Here is a 16,078-nt window from a genome sequence, read left to right as displayed (position 1 = left end):
GTAAACAAAATTGCTGGTGGTGAACTACTGGTTTTCATAATTCACTGATGGATTCTGGCTGGTAGGTGGAAAACACTAGTTTAGAATTACTACATATCTTTGAAATATTGGAAATTTTTACATGAAAAAAAAAAAATTGGTTAAAAGATATTCCCAAAGAGACCCAGGATAAGCAAAGCACTGCTTAAAAGGAAGAACAAGGTAGGAGGTCTCTAAATCCCTGACTTTAAACTTTACTACACAGCTACGGTGGTAAAAACAGCCTGGTGCTGGTACAATGAAAGAGAAATTGATCAACGGAACAGAATCGAGAACCCAGATATCAAGCCAACCACCTACAGCCAAATGATCTTCAACAAAACGCCCATGCACATTGCATGGGAAAGAGACAACCTCTTTAACAAATGGTGCTGGCAGAACTGGAAAGCGGTATGTAAAAGACTGAAACCAGACCTTTGCCTTACGCCATACACAAACATGAACTCAACATGGATTAAAGATCTACATGTGAATCCCCAAATTATGAAGCTCATCAATGAAAAACTAGGGACAAATGTGAGGGCACTAATTCAGGGCATATACAGGTTGCCACACATTTTGAAAAGTACACAAACAAAAATAGACAAAATAGACGAATGGGACATACTAAAAATTAAAAACTTGTGTTCATCAAAAAACTTCACCAAGAGAGTAAAAAGAGAACCCAAAGACTGGGAAAAAATCTTTGGCAACGATATATCAGATAAGGGACTCGTCTCTAGAGTATACAGGAAAATACTACACATCTACAAAACTAAGACAAATAACCCAATTAAGAAATGGGCACAGGATATAAACAGACACTTCACCAAGGAAGAGATCCGGGCAGCCAACAAACATATGAAGAGGTGTTCACGATCATTAGCCATTAGAGAGATGCAAATCAAAACAACAATGAGATACCATCTCACACCAGTAATAACAGCAAAAAACAAAAAATCTGAGGACAATAAATGCTGGCGGGGATGTGGAGAGATGGGACACTCCTGCATTGTTGGTGGGACTGCAAAATGGTTCAACCTCTCTGGAAAGCAATATGGTGTTTCCTCAGAAGGTTGGAAACAGAAATACCATTTGATCCAGCAATTCCTCTACTTGGTATTTACCCACAAGAAAAACGAGCCACAACACAGGAAGATATATGCACACCAATGTTCATAGCTTCACCATTTACAATAGCAAAAAGATGCAGACAGCCAAAATGCCCATCAACTGAAGAATGGATAAACAAGCTGGGGTACATACACACAATGGAGTACTATGCTACATTGAAAAATAACAAGGAAGCTGCATGCCACTTCCTAACATGGATGAACCTTAAGGACATTATGTTGAGTGAAATTAGTCAATCACAAAAGGAAAAATACTGCATAGAACCACTACCGTAAAAGACTAAGAAAAAGAACCCATACTATCCCACTAAAGAGGATTCCTAGCAGGCTGCTAGGACGTAGGGGTAGGGTTAAGGGCAGGAGGGGAAGGTGGACCACAGGGCAGGGAATAGACACAGGACAGTTTGGGAGGTGGGGTGGGGGCATTATACAAGTAGGTAGAGGGAATGGAAGAACAAAGCAGATGGGAGAACGACTAGACAAGTATGAAGGAGCTAAATGGGACAGAAGTAAAAAAAAGATGTAGGCCCAGCCTTAGAGCAACAGGGTTCTGGGGGTACAGAGACTGGGATATGGTTGGAATGGGGAAAAGGGGGGAATAATGTTATGATGCTTGGCTGACTTTTGAACCTTGGTTTCCCATACATTACATTATGAAACAGACACAGGAGGGGAAGAAAGAGGTGTCACCATAGGAAACTTGTAAGTCCGTCTTCTGCCCATAACTGATTGGAATACCTAAAATGGGACTACAAGGTATCCAGTGAAGGAGGATTCCTGAAGAGCCTCGGCAGTACAGAAGAATATAAATTAAAGCCTAACCACATCCAGACCTCCAGAGACGGGAAACCTTCCTCTCGAAAGGGTAAGCAGATCAGCCTGGAACACCCAGAAAACCAGAAGACACTTCTTGAAAGAAAGACCTACAGGAAAAACACAGAACACTAAGGGCAGTCTGACTACTACCACAAGAATAAGTAGGCTGCTAGCCCAGGAGACATCAAGGCAAGTGGACGGGTCCTCTCAGCACAAATTCTCTCCCAAGACTAATACGCAACGGAAATACACGCTCTGATTGGCCACCAAGCATGTCACCTATAAAGAGACGTGGCCTAAGAACACAAATGAAGGGGCAAACTAAGCCCTGCATGGTTCAGCAGACTACTGTGAACCCGGGTGGAGACTCGGTTGCCCAGCAGCGAGGCGGGACCGGGGGACTCATGGGCTCAGAGTCAGTGACACAGCTACAGAGGACTAGAGAGGAGAGTGAAGAGACCAGCTGATAAGAAGAGGGCAGACAGACGCAAAAACACCCACACTTACAGATGATACCCACTTGACCTGGCTTCAGTGACTGGATGGACAGAACTCAACCCGAGAAGAAGAAAGAGGGGGAAAAAAAAAAAAGTGTCATCTGATACAACTGGATGAACTGGACCTACACATACAACTGCAGTAGCTCAAAAGAGGAAACAATTACCGGCTACAAGAGTTATTCCCATCCCCTCCACACACAGAGTGGGAAGGGTAGGGCAACTTGAACATTGGCCACCCAAAATGGGGGGAGGGATACAAAGGTAAGAAGTGACTGGCTTACAAGCTTTCAAGAGGGAACCTAGATCCACAGGGCAGGGAAGATAGTGGAGTCTCCAGTGAATAGTACCCAACCTGTCTAGGAAGGGCTGATGAAAAGAAATGCAGACGGGTCTCATGTGATGCAATGGTGAAAATTGTTACCAGGACTGATTGGGAGGACTGAAGCATAAAGGTGCGCATTTTATAGTAAAGAGGGGAGTGACTAACCTTTCAGTCTGGGAGCTGAGGGCCCTGGGACCATCAATGGAGAAGAGAGGAGAGCGAGACCCCACCCAGAGAAGCAGTGAGGCCTGAGATGGAGACAGAGAGGATGACGTGAAGAGATGGAGGGGCTGGGGAGTTGAGACCCAGAGAGGAAGAGGGGCTGTGTGCTGAGGACAGTGGGGCTGGGGGGCATGCAAGGTATACCCTTTCGCAGGGGGTTGATGCATGGACAGGATGGTAACTAAGGCAATGAAACGATATACGATAGAATGAATGTAAAACTAATGTTTCCCCATGTAAAATATCACTCAATACACAATAAAACATTTATTTAAAAAAAAAAAAGATATTCCCAGCACTACAAGAGGGGTGTGTGTGTGCGTGTGTGTGTGTGTGTGTGTCATTCAACATTCATTCATTTACATATTCATTCATCCATTCCTGGCTTCATCCAGCACTCACTGAAACACTGTGCCAGGTACTGAGACCCAAAGGTGATGAGGGTCACTCATCTTCTCCAGTAGCTTACAGCCTTCTGAAGTCTCTCAAAGCAGCTGTAATTACCTTGGGACCATGTCAGCACAGGGTCTAAATGTAGGCTCTGACATGGATTTGCCAGGTTAATGAGATTATTAGTGTTCATACTACAGCAGCCCTGTCATATACATATCTATTGCCATGAAGTTTATTTTGACTTATAGTGACCCTAGAGGACAGAACGTGGTGCTGTAGGATCCACACTAGACTGTGAACCACAAGATTGGCACAGTTCAAACCCACCCGGCTGCTCCTCGGAAAACCTATACAGGGTTACTATGAGTCGGAACCAACTTAATAGCACGTAACAACAACTCAGGACAGAGCAAAAGAGTTTTATAGTCTCCAAGACTGATCTTTATGAAGCAGACTTCATAAATCTTTCTCCCTGGGAGCAGCTGGTGGATTCAAATTGCTGACCTTTTTAGTCAGCAACTGAACACACCACCACCCAAGCCCAAACTCATGGCCACTGAGTCAATTCCGACCCACAGTGACCCTACAGAGGGTATCTGAGACCCTAAATCTTTATCGGAGCAGCAGACATATCCTTCTTCGGAATGACTGGTGGGTTCGAACTGCCAACCGTGGAGTTAGCAGTCCAATACCTAACCCACTGTACCACCAAGGCTACTATAATCTATATGTTGCTGTTGTTGTGAAGTGCTGTCGAGTCAGTTCTGACCCCATAGTGACTCTGTATAGGGTTTCCAAGGGGCAGATAGATGGTGGGCTTGAACCACCGACCTTGCAGTTCAAACGTCTTTGCAGTCTGGCGCATTAACCCACAGCACCATATATTGCCATGCAATAACATAGAACCTTTTTGTATTCGTGGTGGTCAATGCTATAGAAAGGAGCTCCAATAGCATAGTGGCTAACAAACTGAGCTGCTAACCACAAGGGCAGCAGTTCAAATCTACCCATCATTCTGCAAGACAAAGATGAGGTTTTCAGCTCCCCAAAAGATTTACAGCCTTGCACACCCTATACAGGATCACTATGAGTTGGAACCGACTCAATGGCACACAATTGCCACTACCACCAATGCTATCTGTTAGGTGCCATCACTCACAGTGACCTTACGAGCAAAAGAAGGAAGCACCGCCTGGTACTGCGTCAATCTCACTGCTGATACTACGCTTGAGCTCAATGCTACTACCACTGTGCCCATCCATCTTGTTGGAGGGTCTTCCTCTTTTGGGCTGACCCTCCACTTTACCAAACATGATGTCCTTCTCCAGGGACTGGTTCTTCCTGACAATATGTCCAAAGAGACAAAGTCTGGCCATCCTGGCTTCTAAGAAGCATTCTGGCTGTACTTCTTCTAACACAGATTTGTTTGTTTGGTGCCATCGAGTTGGTACCAACTCAGCGACTCTATGAACAACAAAACGAAACACTGTCTGGTCCTGAACCAATCTCACAATCTTTGCTACGTTTGAGACCATTGCTGCTCCCACTGTGCCAATCCATCTTGTTGGGGAGGGGGTTGTCTTCCTCTTTTTCTCTGACCCTCCACTTTACCAAACATGCTATCCTTCTCCAGGGACTAGTTCCTTCTGATAATATGTCCAAAACATAAGAGACAAGGTCTGGACATCCTGACTTCTAAGGAGCACTCTAGATGTACTTCTTCCAACACAGATTGGTTTGTTCTTTTGGTGGTCCATGGTACCTTTAATATTCTCCTCCAACACCATAACTCAAATGCATCAATTCTTCTACCATCTTCCTTATTCACTGTCCAACTTTCGCATGCATATGAGGTTATTGAGATTACCATAGTCTGGGTCAGGTGCACCTTAGTCCTCAAACTGACATCTTCGCTCTGCAACATTTTAAAAAGGTCTTGTGCAGCAGATTTGCCTAGTGCATTACATCCGTGTTTGATTTCCTGACTGCTGCTTCCATGAGTGTTGATGGTTGATTGGAGGAAACTGAAGTGTTTGATCAGTAAGTAGTTTGAATCATCTTCACTTTCAGCAAGCAAGGGTGCATCATCTGCGTATCACAGGATGGTAATGAGTATTCTTCCAATCCTGAGACCACACCGTTCATATAATCCAGCTTCTCTGATTACTTAGTCAGTATACAGATTGAACAAGTATGGTGAAAGAATACACCCCTGACGCACACCTTTCCTCATTTTAACCCATTCAGTGTTCCCTTGTTCTGTTTCAGTACCTGCCTCTTTGTCTGTTTACAGGCTCCTCATGAGCACAATTAAGTGTCCTGGAATACTCAGTTCTCCACAATGTTGCTCATAGATATATTGTTGTTGTGTGCCGTCGAGTTGGACCCTGCAAAGGGTTATTAAGGAACGGCTGGTGAGCTTGAACCAACAACCTTGCAATTCAAACTGACTATGCAGTCCAGTGCATTAACCCACAGTGCCACACCAGGATTCCATGTCCATAGATATAGAAGCCCACTAATTAAAATAATATATATACTGCTGATGCCCATTTTGTTGAGATGAAAAGAGTGGGTCTATGTAAATGTCTTCCATAAAGAAGACTAAAAGAAAACTAAAACTACCTCCTATGTGCTAGATCCTGTGCTGGACACAAAACAGCTGTTCCTTCATTAAATCCTTCAGCAACCTTGTGAGGCAGATACTGGGTTCCATTAACCCATTCTGTAGGTTCATTAAGGTTAAGGAACTTGCTCAATCTCCTGTGGCTGGGAAGTGGCGGGCCTGGGATGAAAACCCAGGTCTACTGAGAACTAAACACCGATTCCCACCACCCCAGAAAGGTGGGTCTCAGCAGTGGCCGCACTCTGATTCCATGGCCTACAGTCCTGCCTGGAGGTGAGACACAGGAGAATGTGACAGGAGGCCTTCTCCTTGGTCACCCTGCTGTCATGTGCTCATTTGTGGTGACAGGTGTTTTTGTTCTTGATATACAGGCCCACCTTGTTCCATTGTGCTTTGCGGATACTGAGTTGGTTTTACATACTGAAGGTCTGTGGCCACCCTGTATTGAGCAAGGCAATATTTCCAATAGCATGTAATTTCACATCTCTGGGTCATACTTTGTTAATTCTCATTTCACATCTCTAGGTCACGCTTTGTTAATTCTCACAATTTTGAACATACAGTAAACTACAGTGTAGAGTGGACTCCTGGCATGAACTGTGAACCACAAGGTCGGGGTTCAAACCCACCTGTTGCTCCTCAGTAACCCTAAAGAGAGTTTGCTATGAGTTGGAACCAACTCATGGCACTTAACAACAACAGTATAGTGTAAATATAACTTTATATGCACTGGAAAATCAAAAAAACCCACGTCACTTGCTTTACTGTGCTGTTCAACAATATCTGAACCTGCAATAGCTCTGAGGTATGCCATACAGTGGACATGGATACTGGGACAGCCACTAGAACTGGCAGGAAATCTCTAGTCCTCCCTTTGTAATTTAACGAGGCAGTAATGGCCCTGAGAAAAACACACCCAGCAACGTCCAGTGCTGTCCCGATAGTCACATTCATCATACCACCACTGTGCAGACTTATAGTTGGGTCAACAGGGACACAGAGATGATGAAACATAAGGAAGACAAAGGACCAGGAAGAAGTACATTCATTGCTCAAAATTTCACAAAAAGTTAAAAAGACACTGGTGTAGATCGTTTATGTAGGTGGTCACCACCATCATGTGAGAGCTCCTATGATGTGCAACTATGTGGACACCTGATGGATGTGGTGTGTTCTTCATACCAGGCTATCAGTTGCTATTGTTACTCTAATTTTTGTCAACATACAATTTGCCTAAGGTAAAGGTGGAAGGATCAGAATTTGAACCTTACATTCTCAACAGGATACTTGTCTGTTGTTAAGTGCTTTCAAGTTGATTCCAACTCATAGCGGCCCTGTATAGGGTTTCCAAGGAGCGGCTGGTGAGCTTGAACCACCAACCTTGCAGTTCAAACTGACCTGGAAACTAAGAATATGCCAAATATGGTATGAATACATCCTCCGTTTCATAGCATCCCTCTACTTTAGAGTAACTTGATATTGCTTAACAAAAGCGAGTCCATGTATGGTGCTGTAAGATGAGTACTGGACTGCCAACCACAAAGCCTGCAGTTCAAACCCACCAGCTGCTCCTTGGAAACCCTTACACAGAATCACTACGAGTCGGAATTGGCTCAATGGCATTTAACAACAACAACAGACATTTTTTTGAGTCCTGGTGTGGTGCTGTAGGATAAGCACTGGACCACAAGATCAGTTTGAACTTCAAGATAGGCAGTTCAAACCCACCAGCTGCTCCTCAGAAACCTTAGAAAGGGTCACTATGAGTCAGAGCTGGCTCAATGGAACTTCACAATAACAGACATTTTTTACTCTGAAGGATAATCTACAAATTTTAACAACTCTGATTTAAGGGAAAAAATATAATTCTTACACTTACATGGAGCCCTGCTGGTATAATGGTTAACTGTTTAACCAAAGAGTTCACAGTATGGACCCACCCAGGGGCTCTGCAGCAGACAGATCTTTTCGTATTCATGGTGGCCACTGCTACAGAAAAGAGCCCTGGTGGCTTAGTGGATTGCAACTGGGCTGCTAACCGCAAGGTCAGCAGTTCAAATCTACCAGTAGCTCCTTGCGAGAAAGATGGTGATTTGCTTTCTCAACTATCACTGCCAAGAAAACCTTTGTGGGGCAGCAGTTTAATGGTTCTATGAAAACAAAAGCACACATGAAAAGTGTGCAGAGAACAAGCCCGCTGTCAAAAATGTGCACAAGAAAAATGTGTTGTTGTTAAGTGTCGCTGAGCTGATTCTGACTCATAGCGACCCTGTGTATAGTTTCTGAGACTTTCAATCTTTGCTGGAACAGAATTCATCTTTCTCCCACCAGGCAGTTGGTGGTCTCAAACCGCCAATCTTATTGTATGGAGCTTATTGTATGGAGCCACCATGCTACCACAAGAAAAAAGCAACATGTGGAAAACTGCTCACATCCCAAAATACCCACATGAAAAACAGCCACAAAGAAAAATTCTAGGATTCACATTATTATAAAGTAGAAAATTCTAACCTGGACCTGAACTCGAACCCTAGCCCAAACCCTAACCCTAACCCTTTTTATATGAGAAATTTTCTATTTTTCTGTGTGTACATTTTTCTTGTGTGCATTTAAGACAGTGGGTTTTTCTGTGCATGTTTTCGTGGGGACTCTTTTCTAGCTACACTCCAAACAGGACAAGAGAGTCCAAGTACACTCCTGAAGTAGTCTGAGCTGTAGCAGCCCAAAACTGCAGCTGGGCTCACACTGCACTGGAACCACCACCTATGAACCTGTTCCCGAGAGCAAACGGCGGCAGAATTGAGGGTGTGGTGGTGGTGGTGTGCCGGCAGGGGCACTCCTGTTTCACTCATTCCCACATCTAGTGAGCAAAAGCTCACCAACAACAATGGAGACAGACAAGTATTTTAATCCCTAAAACATTCTGCATTTCATCCATAAAGGTAATCCCAAATAACAACCTGCACACAGACTCATTTCACAATCCATTGCGCAATCCTGAGAACTAAGAAAAAGAACAGAACAGATGTCTCTAAGGCCAGTCAACTGCTCTTAGCTTTTCTTGGGTCACTCAGTTCAATCAAACACAAAAGCTTTTGTGTTCATTTCATTAGTCATGTGCAACCAGGTTACTGGAGCAACTCTCAAAACTGCTTGACACAAAACCAGAGGAAATGAACAACAGAAGGGTTCTTAGGATTTTTTCCATTTAGTGAAACATTTTAGTATGGATGATAGAAAGGGCAGGCGCAAAGCAGCTGTATGAACATGAGTAATAGCCCCAATGTAGGCAGGTTGCCTGGGTTTAATCCTGGCTCTGCCACTATCTAGCACATAATTTTGGGCAATTTATCTGCTCCTCAGTAATTTTAATAGATGACTTACTTCAGAAGGTTGTTGGATTAAGGAAATTAATACACGTAAAGCATTTAAGAACATTGCTTGGCACCTAAAATGTGTGCTATAGGCATTTGTTAATGTTTCAATTCTTTACACAGAAGGTGGAGTTAGATTAGGTTCCTTCCAGTTCCAAGTCCATACATTTCCCTGGGAGTAACAGCTGTACTTGGCACACATCAAATAAAAACAGAATGCTAAACAAATAGGGTCTGATAGTCACCAAAGATCTTCCTTCAAGCCGGCTTCTATTCAGTAAAACTACCTAGAGCTGATTTCTCTTTGGTTATATCCAATGACAGCAAAGTCTCACAAGCAGTGACAAATTCTCAACATTAGGAGGAACGTGAAATAGGAATGACATTGCTTCTAAACCTTCTCTTCCAGAGTTAGAAACCACACGGAGGTGACCGAATGGGAACCTTCCAAAGGACCTTCAAGAGCATCTGCTCTGAGTCCCTTGGTGAGAAAATTGAGCTAGCACAGGGTGGAGACAAAGTGACTGCCTCAAATCACATGATGTTAGTAGTCCCGCCACTATTAGAAGAACTCCCGGTCTCCTGACTCGTTCATCAGTCCTTCTTCTACTTCCTCACAGCTGAGCACATCCTTTCAATCACTCAAAAACAGTCTATGTTCACTTAAGCGACACCTTAAAAGTCTCAAGTGATTTTATCAGTGAGGACAGCTTGGGGAACCTGTACAGCTCAACCTCTCTAACCTGGTTCAACCTTCACACTCGTCTAGGGTGGCAATGGATCTTTGCATCTCAGTTTCCTCAAATGCAAAGCAAACAGGAATCCTAGTTCATAAAGATCTTTAAAAATTCCACACTCTGATTTTCAGACTCCACACAGGAGGTGTGAAGATGGATGAAAGGCTTTCTACCAAGGTCTCTCATTCTTTGATTAAAATCCCAGACGACCACAGTTGCATAAAAGAGGTCTTTGAAAAGCCAATCAGACCAGTGGATGTGACTTTGCCTAAAAGTGGGGGTGGGGGTGGGGGCGGGGAAGAGAACATGGAGGTTCACAAGGAAGTGGGCTCAAAAAAACAAACTACACCATCCTTTGACAACTTATTCTGAGCAGAGGAGATACCACGAAGATGTAGGTAAATCCTTTAAAGAGCACTTGAGCGGTACAATACACTCAAGAGATAAGGGGAACAGAACCAAAAATCAAGAGAAAGGAAAACAAGTTAATTCCCTTCTAATCTTTCAGAGTTGGGCACTAGGGAATAGAGATTTAAATGGCTCAAGGATAGGAACCAGGAGGATAGCTGTGAAGTGGGGGAACTGTTAAATGAAGAACAGTTCCCTGAAGAAACAAATGGAGTTACGGACTAATGTTATTGGGTGCTCTTTCCTGTATTTACACACCAGCGTTCATCTGTATCACTCTAAAGACTTAACTTACATCTCAACTGTTCTAATGAAGTACCCCTGTGTGGTAAATGGCACAGTCACTGTAATTTATTTGTCACAGATGAGCCTGGTACTGTTGGGAACGAGATTCAGATTTCCTGCTTTTCACCACATTAGTGTGCTGTGCAGTCACCTTGTTTCCAAGGCTGTAAATCTTTATAGGAGCACAATGCCTCATCCTTTCTCCCACAGAGCATTTGGCGGATTCTAACTGCTGACCTTGGGGTTAGCAGCCCAACACTCTCAAGGCTACTGCTGTTGTTAACTGCCATCGGGGCAGTTCCAACTCATAGCGGGCCTGTATAGGGTTTTCAGAGGAGTAGCTGGTGAGTTTGAACCGCTGACCTTGCGATAAAAGCCGACGCTGTGGTCCAATGCTTATCCTGCATCACCACACTATGGGCTCTATTAGGGATCCTTTTGTTGTTGTTAAGTGCCGGCGAGTCGGTTCCGACCCACAGTGACACTGTATAGGGTTTCTGAGGAGAGGCTGGTGAGCTTGAACCACCAAATTTGAGGTTCAAACGACCTTGCTGTCCAGCGCATAAGCCCACGGCGCCACCCCAGGACTCCTAGTAGCAGTAAGACTAATAATAAAGTTAGTCTTCTTAATGTAAACCAGGCTCTGTCCACTGATAGTTGTACAGGCACTTTCTGATTGAATACTCCTAACAACCCCACGGAGTCCTGGTGTGGCGCTGTGCGTTAATGCGCCGGACTGCAAAGCCGTTCAAACTGTAAGATCGGTGGTTCAAGCTCACCAGCTGCTCCTTGGAAACCCTCTACAGGGTCGCTATGGGTCGGAGCCGACTCACTGGCACTTAACAACAACAAACACGGGAGCCCTGGTGGAACCATGGTTAAAGCACTCGGCTAAAACCTAAGGAGTCCTGGTATGGCGCTGTGCGTTAATGCGCCAGACTGCAAAGCCGTTCGAACCGCAAGGTTGGCGGTTCAAGCTCACCAGTCACTCCTCAGAAACCCTATACAGGGTCGCTATGGGTTGGAACCGACTCGACGGCTCTTAACAACAACAAGCACCTAAAGGCCGGAGGTTCGAATCCACCAGCCGCTTCCTGGGAGATCCTCGCTGTGATAGCCTGCTTCCGTAAAGATTACAGCTTTGGAAACTCTATGGGGGCAGTTCTACTCCGTCCTACAGGGCTGTTGGGAGTCCGGATCCTTGGATCACAGTGGGCTTGGGTCTGGAACAACCCCACGAGGCAGGTACACGTATTACTCCCTTGGAACAGATGACAAAACCGAGGCACAAAGAAGCTAAGGTATATGCCGGCGGTCTCCGTTTCGGCTGTGTTTGGGGGGGTCGTGACACAATGACTCCCGCCGGGAGGGTCTTTCCCGGGTTCTCCAGCTTAGCCTGCGGGTGTCCCCTGCCGGCCGCACAGCCGGGCCCGCCCCCTCCTCAGTCCCGAGGGACCCTGAGGGGTGCTGGGCGGGGGCAGCCTCTACCCCGAGGGCTGGAGGGGCCTCCGTGGTCTCAACCCTGCGGGAGGTACCTGGGGGCTGTCCTGCAACGCCTCCTCCAGAAGGAGCTTGTCCACGGCGGGCATGATGCTGCGCGGCCTGGCCGAGGGGCGGATGGAAGGACGGAAGGCGGGAGGCGCTGCCGGAGACGCTGCTTAGGCGAGGAGGCGGACGCTCAGTGCCGGCAGCAGCCTCGCGCGCGCCCACGCCTAGTCAGTGTCCACCGCGCACCAGCCCAGCCCAGCGCTCAGCCGACCCGGATCAACAGGAAGTGTGGCGAGCGCGCAGCCGGGATACCGGAAGTGTGGCTACCCCGCTTCCTCCCTTGGCCCAAGCTCCGGGGGAATCACTGGACACCAGGGGCTGCTTCTGCAGTGCAGTGGGACCCCGAAGTATTAGTCTGCGGGTTAAGAGCCTCCCAGTACTTTCCTGCCATATAAACTCCGGGAAGGGTAACAAGATAAGCTTTCATCTTTCTGTGGCTACCCAGAAAACCTTTTCACTCCAAGGAGATAGCGAAAAGATTTTATTGAGGCTCTGGCCACTTTTTTTTAATTTAAGAAAAATCTTCAATTTCACACACCACTTTTTCTAGACAAATCTCAGTGTCTAAAATAGCTCTGAGAGCAAGACAGTCACCTTGTTCTAAGGAAAAAACCAAAAAACTAGGTCACTGAATTATCTGTGATAATTTGGAAGGCACCGCAGTTTCATTTGTGCAATATAATTAAGTCTTGTCATCATGGTTTCGTTTAGATTGCCCTTTTGCGAAATGCTATAATCAAATGTTTAAGGTTAGAATGGGCAGAGGATCTAGTCTGTTGTTAGGTTTTATCAAGTTGGTTCTGATTCATAGCAACCTATGCCCAACAGAGCCGTCCTCACAAATGTTGTCACACTTGAGCCCATTGCTGCCACTGTGCCAGTCCATCTCATTTGGGGCCTTCCTCTTTCGTTGACCCTTCACTTTACCAAGCATGTTGCCTTCCAAGGACTAATCCCTCCTGATACCATCTCCATTTATCATGATGTTATTTATTGGTCTAATTGTGAGGATTTGATTTATTTTTCCCATTGAGGCCCAATTCATATTGAAGTCTTTGATTTTCATCACTAACTATATTAAGTCCTCTTGCTTCCAGTTGTATATTCTGCACATCGCTGGTTGTGAATGAATCTTCCTCCAATCTTGATGCCTCATTCTTCTTCATATAATCCAGGTTCTTAGATTATTTGCTCAGCATACTGATTGAATAAATGTGGTGAAAGGCTATAATGCTGATGCACACGTATCCCCTTACAGTGTTCTAACAACTGCATTTTTATCTATGGAAGATGTACTTTCAAGTGCCCTCACTGAGAGTCAAACAGTAAATAAAAGCTAGAGGAAGAAGAGAAAGAAGGGAATGACAATAGTTAAGAATGAAATGAATCTTGACACTTTTGTTTATATCGTTGTTGTTGTTAAGACCCATAGCGACCCTGTATAGGGTTTCCGAGGAGTAGCTGGTGAGCTTGAACCACCGACCTTGCAGTTCAAAGGGTTTTGCAGTCTGGCACATTAATCCACAGGGCCACACCAGGACACCTTTGTTTATGAGAGACAGATATTTCAGAAGTTCCTTCTTTAGGAATTAGTAAAATTCATCCGGAGTCCTTTGATGGTACAAATAGTTAAGCGCTCAGTGATTAACTGAAAGATTGCCAGTTCAAGTCCACCCAGAGGCATCTCAGAAAACAGGCCAAAACATCAGCCATTTAAAATTGTATAATGTTGTTGCTGTTCTGTTATGTGTTGCCGAGCCAATTTCCACCAATAGTAACCCTCTATAGGATTTCCAAGGAGCAGCTGGTGGGTTTGAACTGCTGACCTTGTGGTTCGCAGTCCAGTGCTGATCCTACAGCGCCACACCACACGGGCCAGTTATACTCTGACACATATGGTATCTGCGTAAGTCAGAATTTACTTGATAGCAACTAGTTTGGGAGGGTTTGTTTTGTTTTTGGTAAGATTTGTCTAATTATACACATGTCATCAAGATCAACAGTGAGGGTATGATCAATTATAATTGATCTATAGTATGCAGAAACTCCTAGTATACTAAGGAATAATCTGGACCCCAAGATCCCTGCACATTGAACCTCCTTGACCCAGGGACAGAAACTTGTAACATTGGAGGAGGGGCAGAGGAGCAGCAGCAACCAAGAACCCGAGTATGGGACAGAGCAGGGGACTTCCCTGCCCACAGAGCAAGTAAAACTGAACGTAGTTGGGCAGGCAGCTTGCTTGTTGAGTTGGGTGCCTGCAGGCACTTTAATGGAGGCACTTGGTTTGCTGACCCACAGAGCTAGAGCCAAGTGCCTTCAGGCTGAGGATTATAATGCAGTGGTGTGTCCTGTGGGCATTGGAGTCCTGCTGCGTGTTGTAGAATCAGCACTGGACTGTGAATCACAAACTCGACAATTCAAACCCACCAGCAGCTCTAGCAGCATAGTGGTTATGAGTCAGGCTGTGAACTGCAAGTTCAGCAGTTCGAAACTACCAGCAGTTTCTGCGGGAGAAAGAAGACGCTTTCTGCTCCCATAAAGACTTGCAGCCTTGGAAACAGGGTCACTATGAGTCGGAACCGACTCTACAGCACATCACCACCGCAGCAGCAACTTGGAAACCTAAAACAGGGTTGCTGTAAGTTGGAACCAACTCCACAGCACTTAACAACAACTGGAAAAATGGTGTGCTGAGCATTTCTGACCACAAATTGTAACCTGTTAACTTCCCTTTTGAACCCCATAACTGAGTGTGGTGTCTGCGTCCTGTGTGGCCTTTGCAATGAATGATCAAACCCAACTGGGGAGTAGAGGGGGTTGTGGAAGGAATGGTGGGGGCCACATATTATTGCAATTGGCCCAACGTATCTTGCTAGTAGCTCTTTTTCTTTCTGTGTGTAGATTTTACTCCCTTTGTAAACGGTGATGGTGGTGTGCCATAGAGTCATTTCCCACTCATGGAGAGACCCTGCATAGGATTTCCGAGGTTGTAAATCTTTATGGAAGCAGAAAGCCTCATCTTTCTCCCATGGAACAGCTGGTAGTGTCAATTACTGACCTTGGGGTTAGCAGCCCAACTCATAACCACTTCGCTAAGCCCTTGAAGAATGCCACCTACATTTATTCTGTGTACTGTGGCACAGGATAACAAATGATTGCTATTCATGACATGCTGATTTCTTCCCACTCTGTTCATTACATACAAGAAATTTTCTTCATCCCTTCTTCCTTTGTGCCTACCCTCCTATTTTGTGGACCAAAATGGCAGTTACTTATTGCCCACCAAGCAAACAATAATGCTCTTGCTGATTGTAAAACAATATAAGGGATCCGATTGTACCAAGGGATAGAAATACATATATCTTACATTGGAGGCAGTAGGCAGTGACTTCTAGAACTCACAGGCTCTACAGCTCTTGAAAGGACTCAATTCCCCTGGGGGGCTGTCCCAACATATTCCGCATGCCATCTGGGCTTCCAGTTTAAGTTGTTGTTGGTGGTTATGTGCCGTGGAGTCGGTTTCGACTCATAGCGACCCTGTACAGGGTTTCCGAGACTGTAAATCTTTATGGGAGCAGAAAGCCTCATCTTTTTTCTGCAGAACAGCTGGTAGTTTCAAACTGCTGACCTTGAGGTTTGCAGCTGGATTTATAACCATTACACTTACCAGAGCTCCTTCCAGTTTAAGTTACA

General features: G+C 45.1%; 1 protein-coding gene across 1 annotated transcript in view; it reads right to left on the bottom strand.

The window, feature by feature from the left end:
- APPL2 (adaptor protein, phosphotyrosine interaction, PH domain and leucine zipper containing 2) overlaps positions 1–12,622 on the bottom strand; it is a 67,166-nt gene extending 54,544 nt beyond the window's left edge. The window contains exon 1 of the mRNA XM_006871073.1: positions 12,370–12,622. Coding sequence (XP_006871135.1) covers positions 12,370–12,423 — 54 coding nt within the window. The 5' untranslated portion in view covers positions 12,424–12,622. The remainder of the gene's footprint in view (positions 1–12,369) is intronic.
- Between the last annotated feature and the right edge of the window lie 3,456 nt (positions 12,623–16,078).

This window comes from Chrysochloris asiatica, unplaced genomic scaffold, assembly GCF_000296735.1.
Source record: "Chrysochloris asiatica unplaced genomic scaffold, ChrAsi1.0 scaffold00160, whole genome shotgun sequence".
Classification (NCBI taxonomy): Eukaryota; Metazoa; Chordata; class Mammalia; order Afrosoricida; family Chrysochloridae; genus Chrysochloris; species Chrysochloris asiatica.
This window is presented reverse-complemented; position numbering and strand designations above follow the sequence as displayed.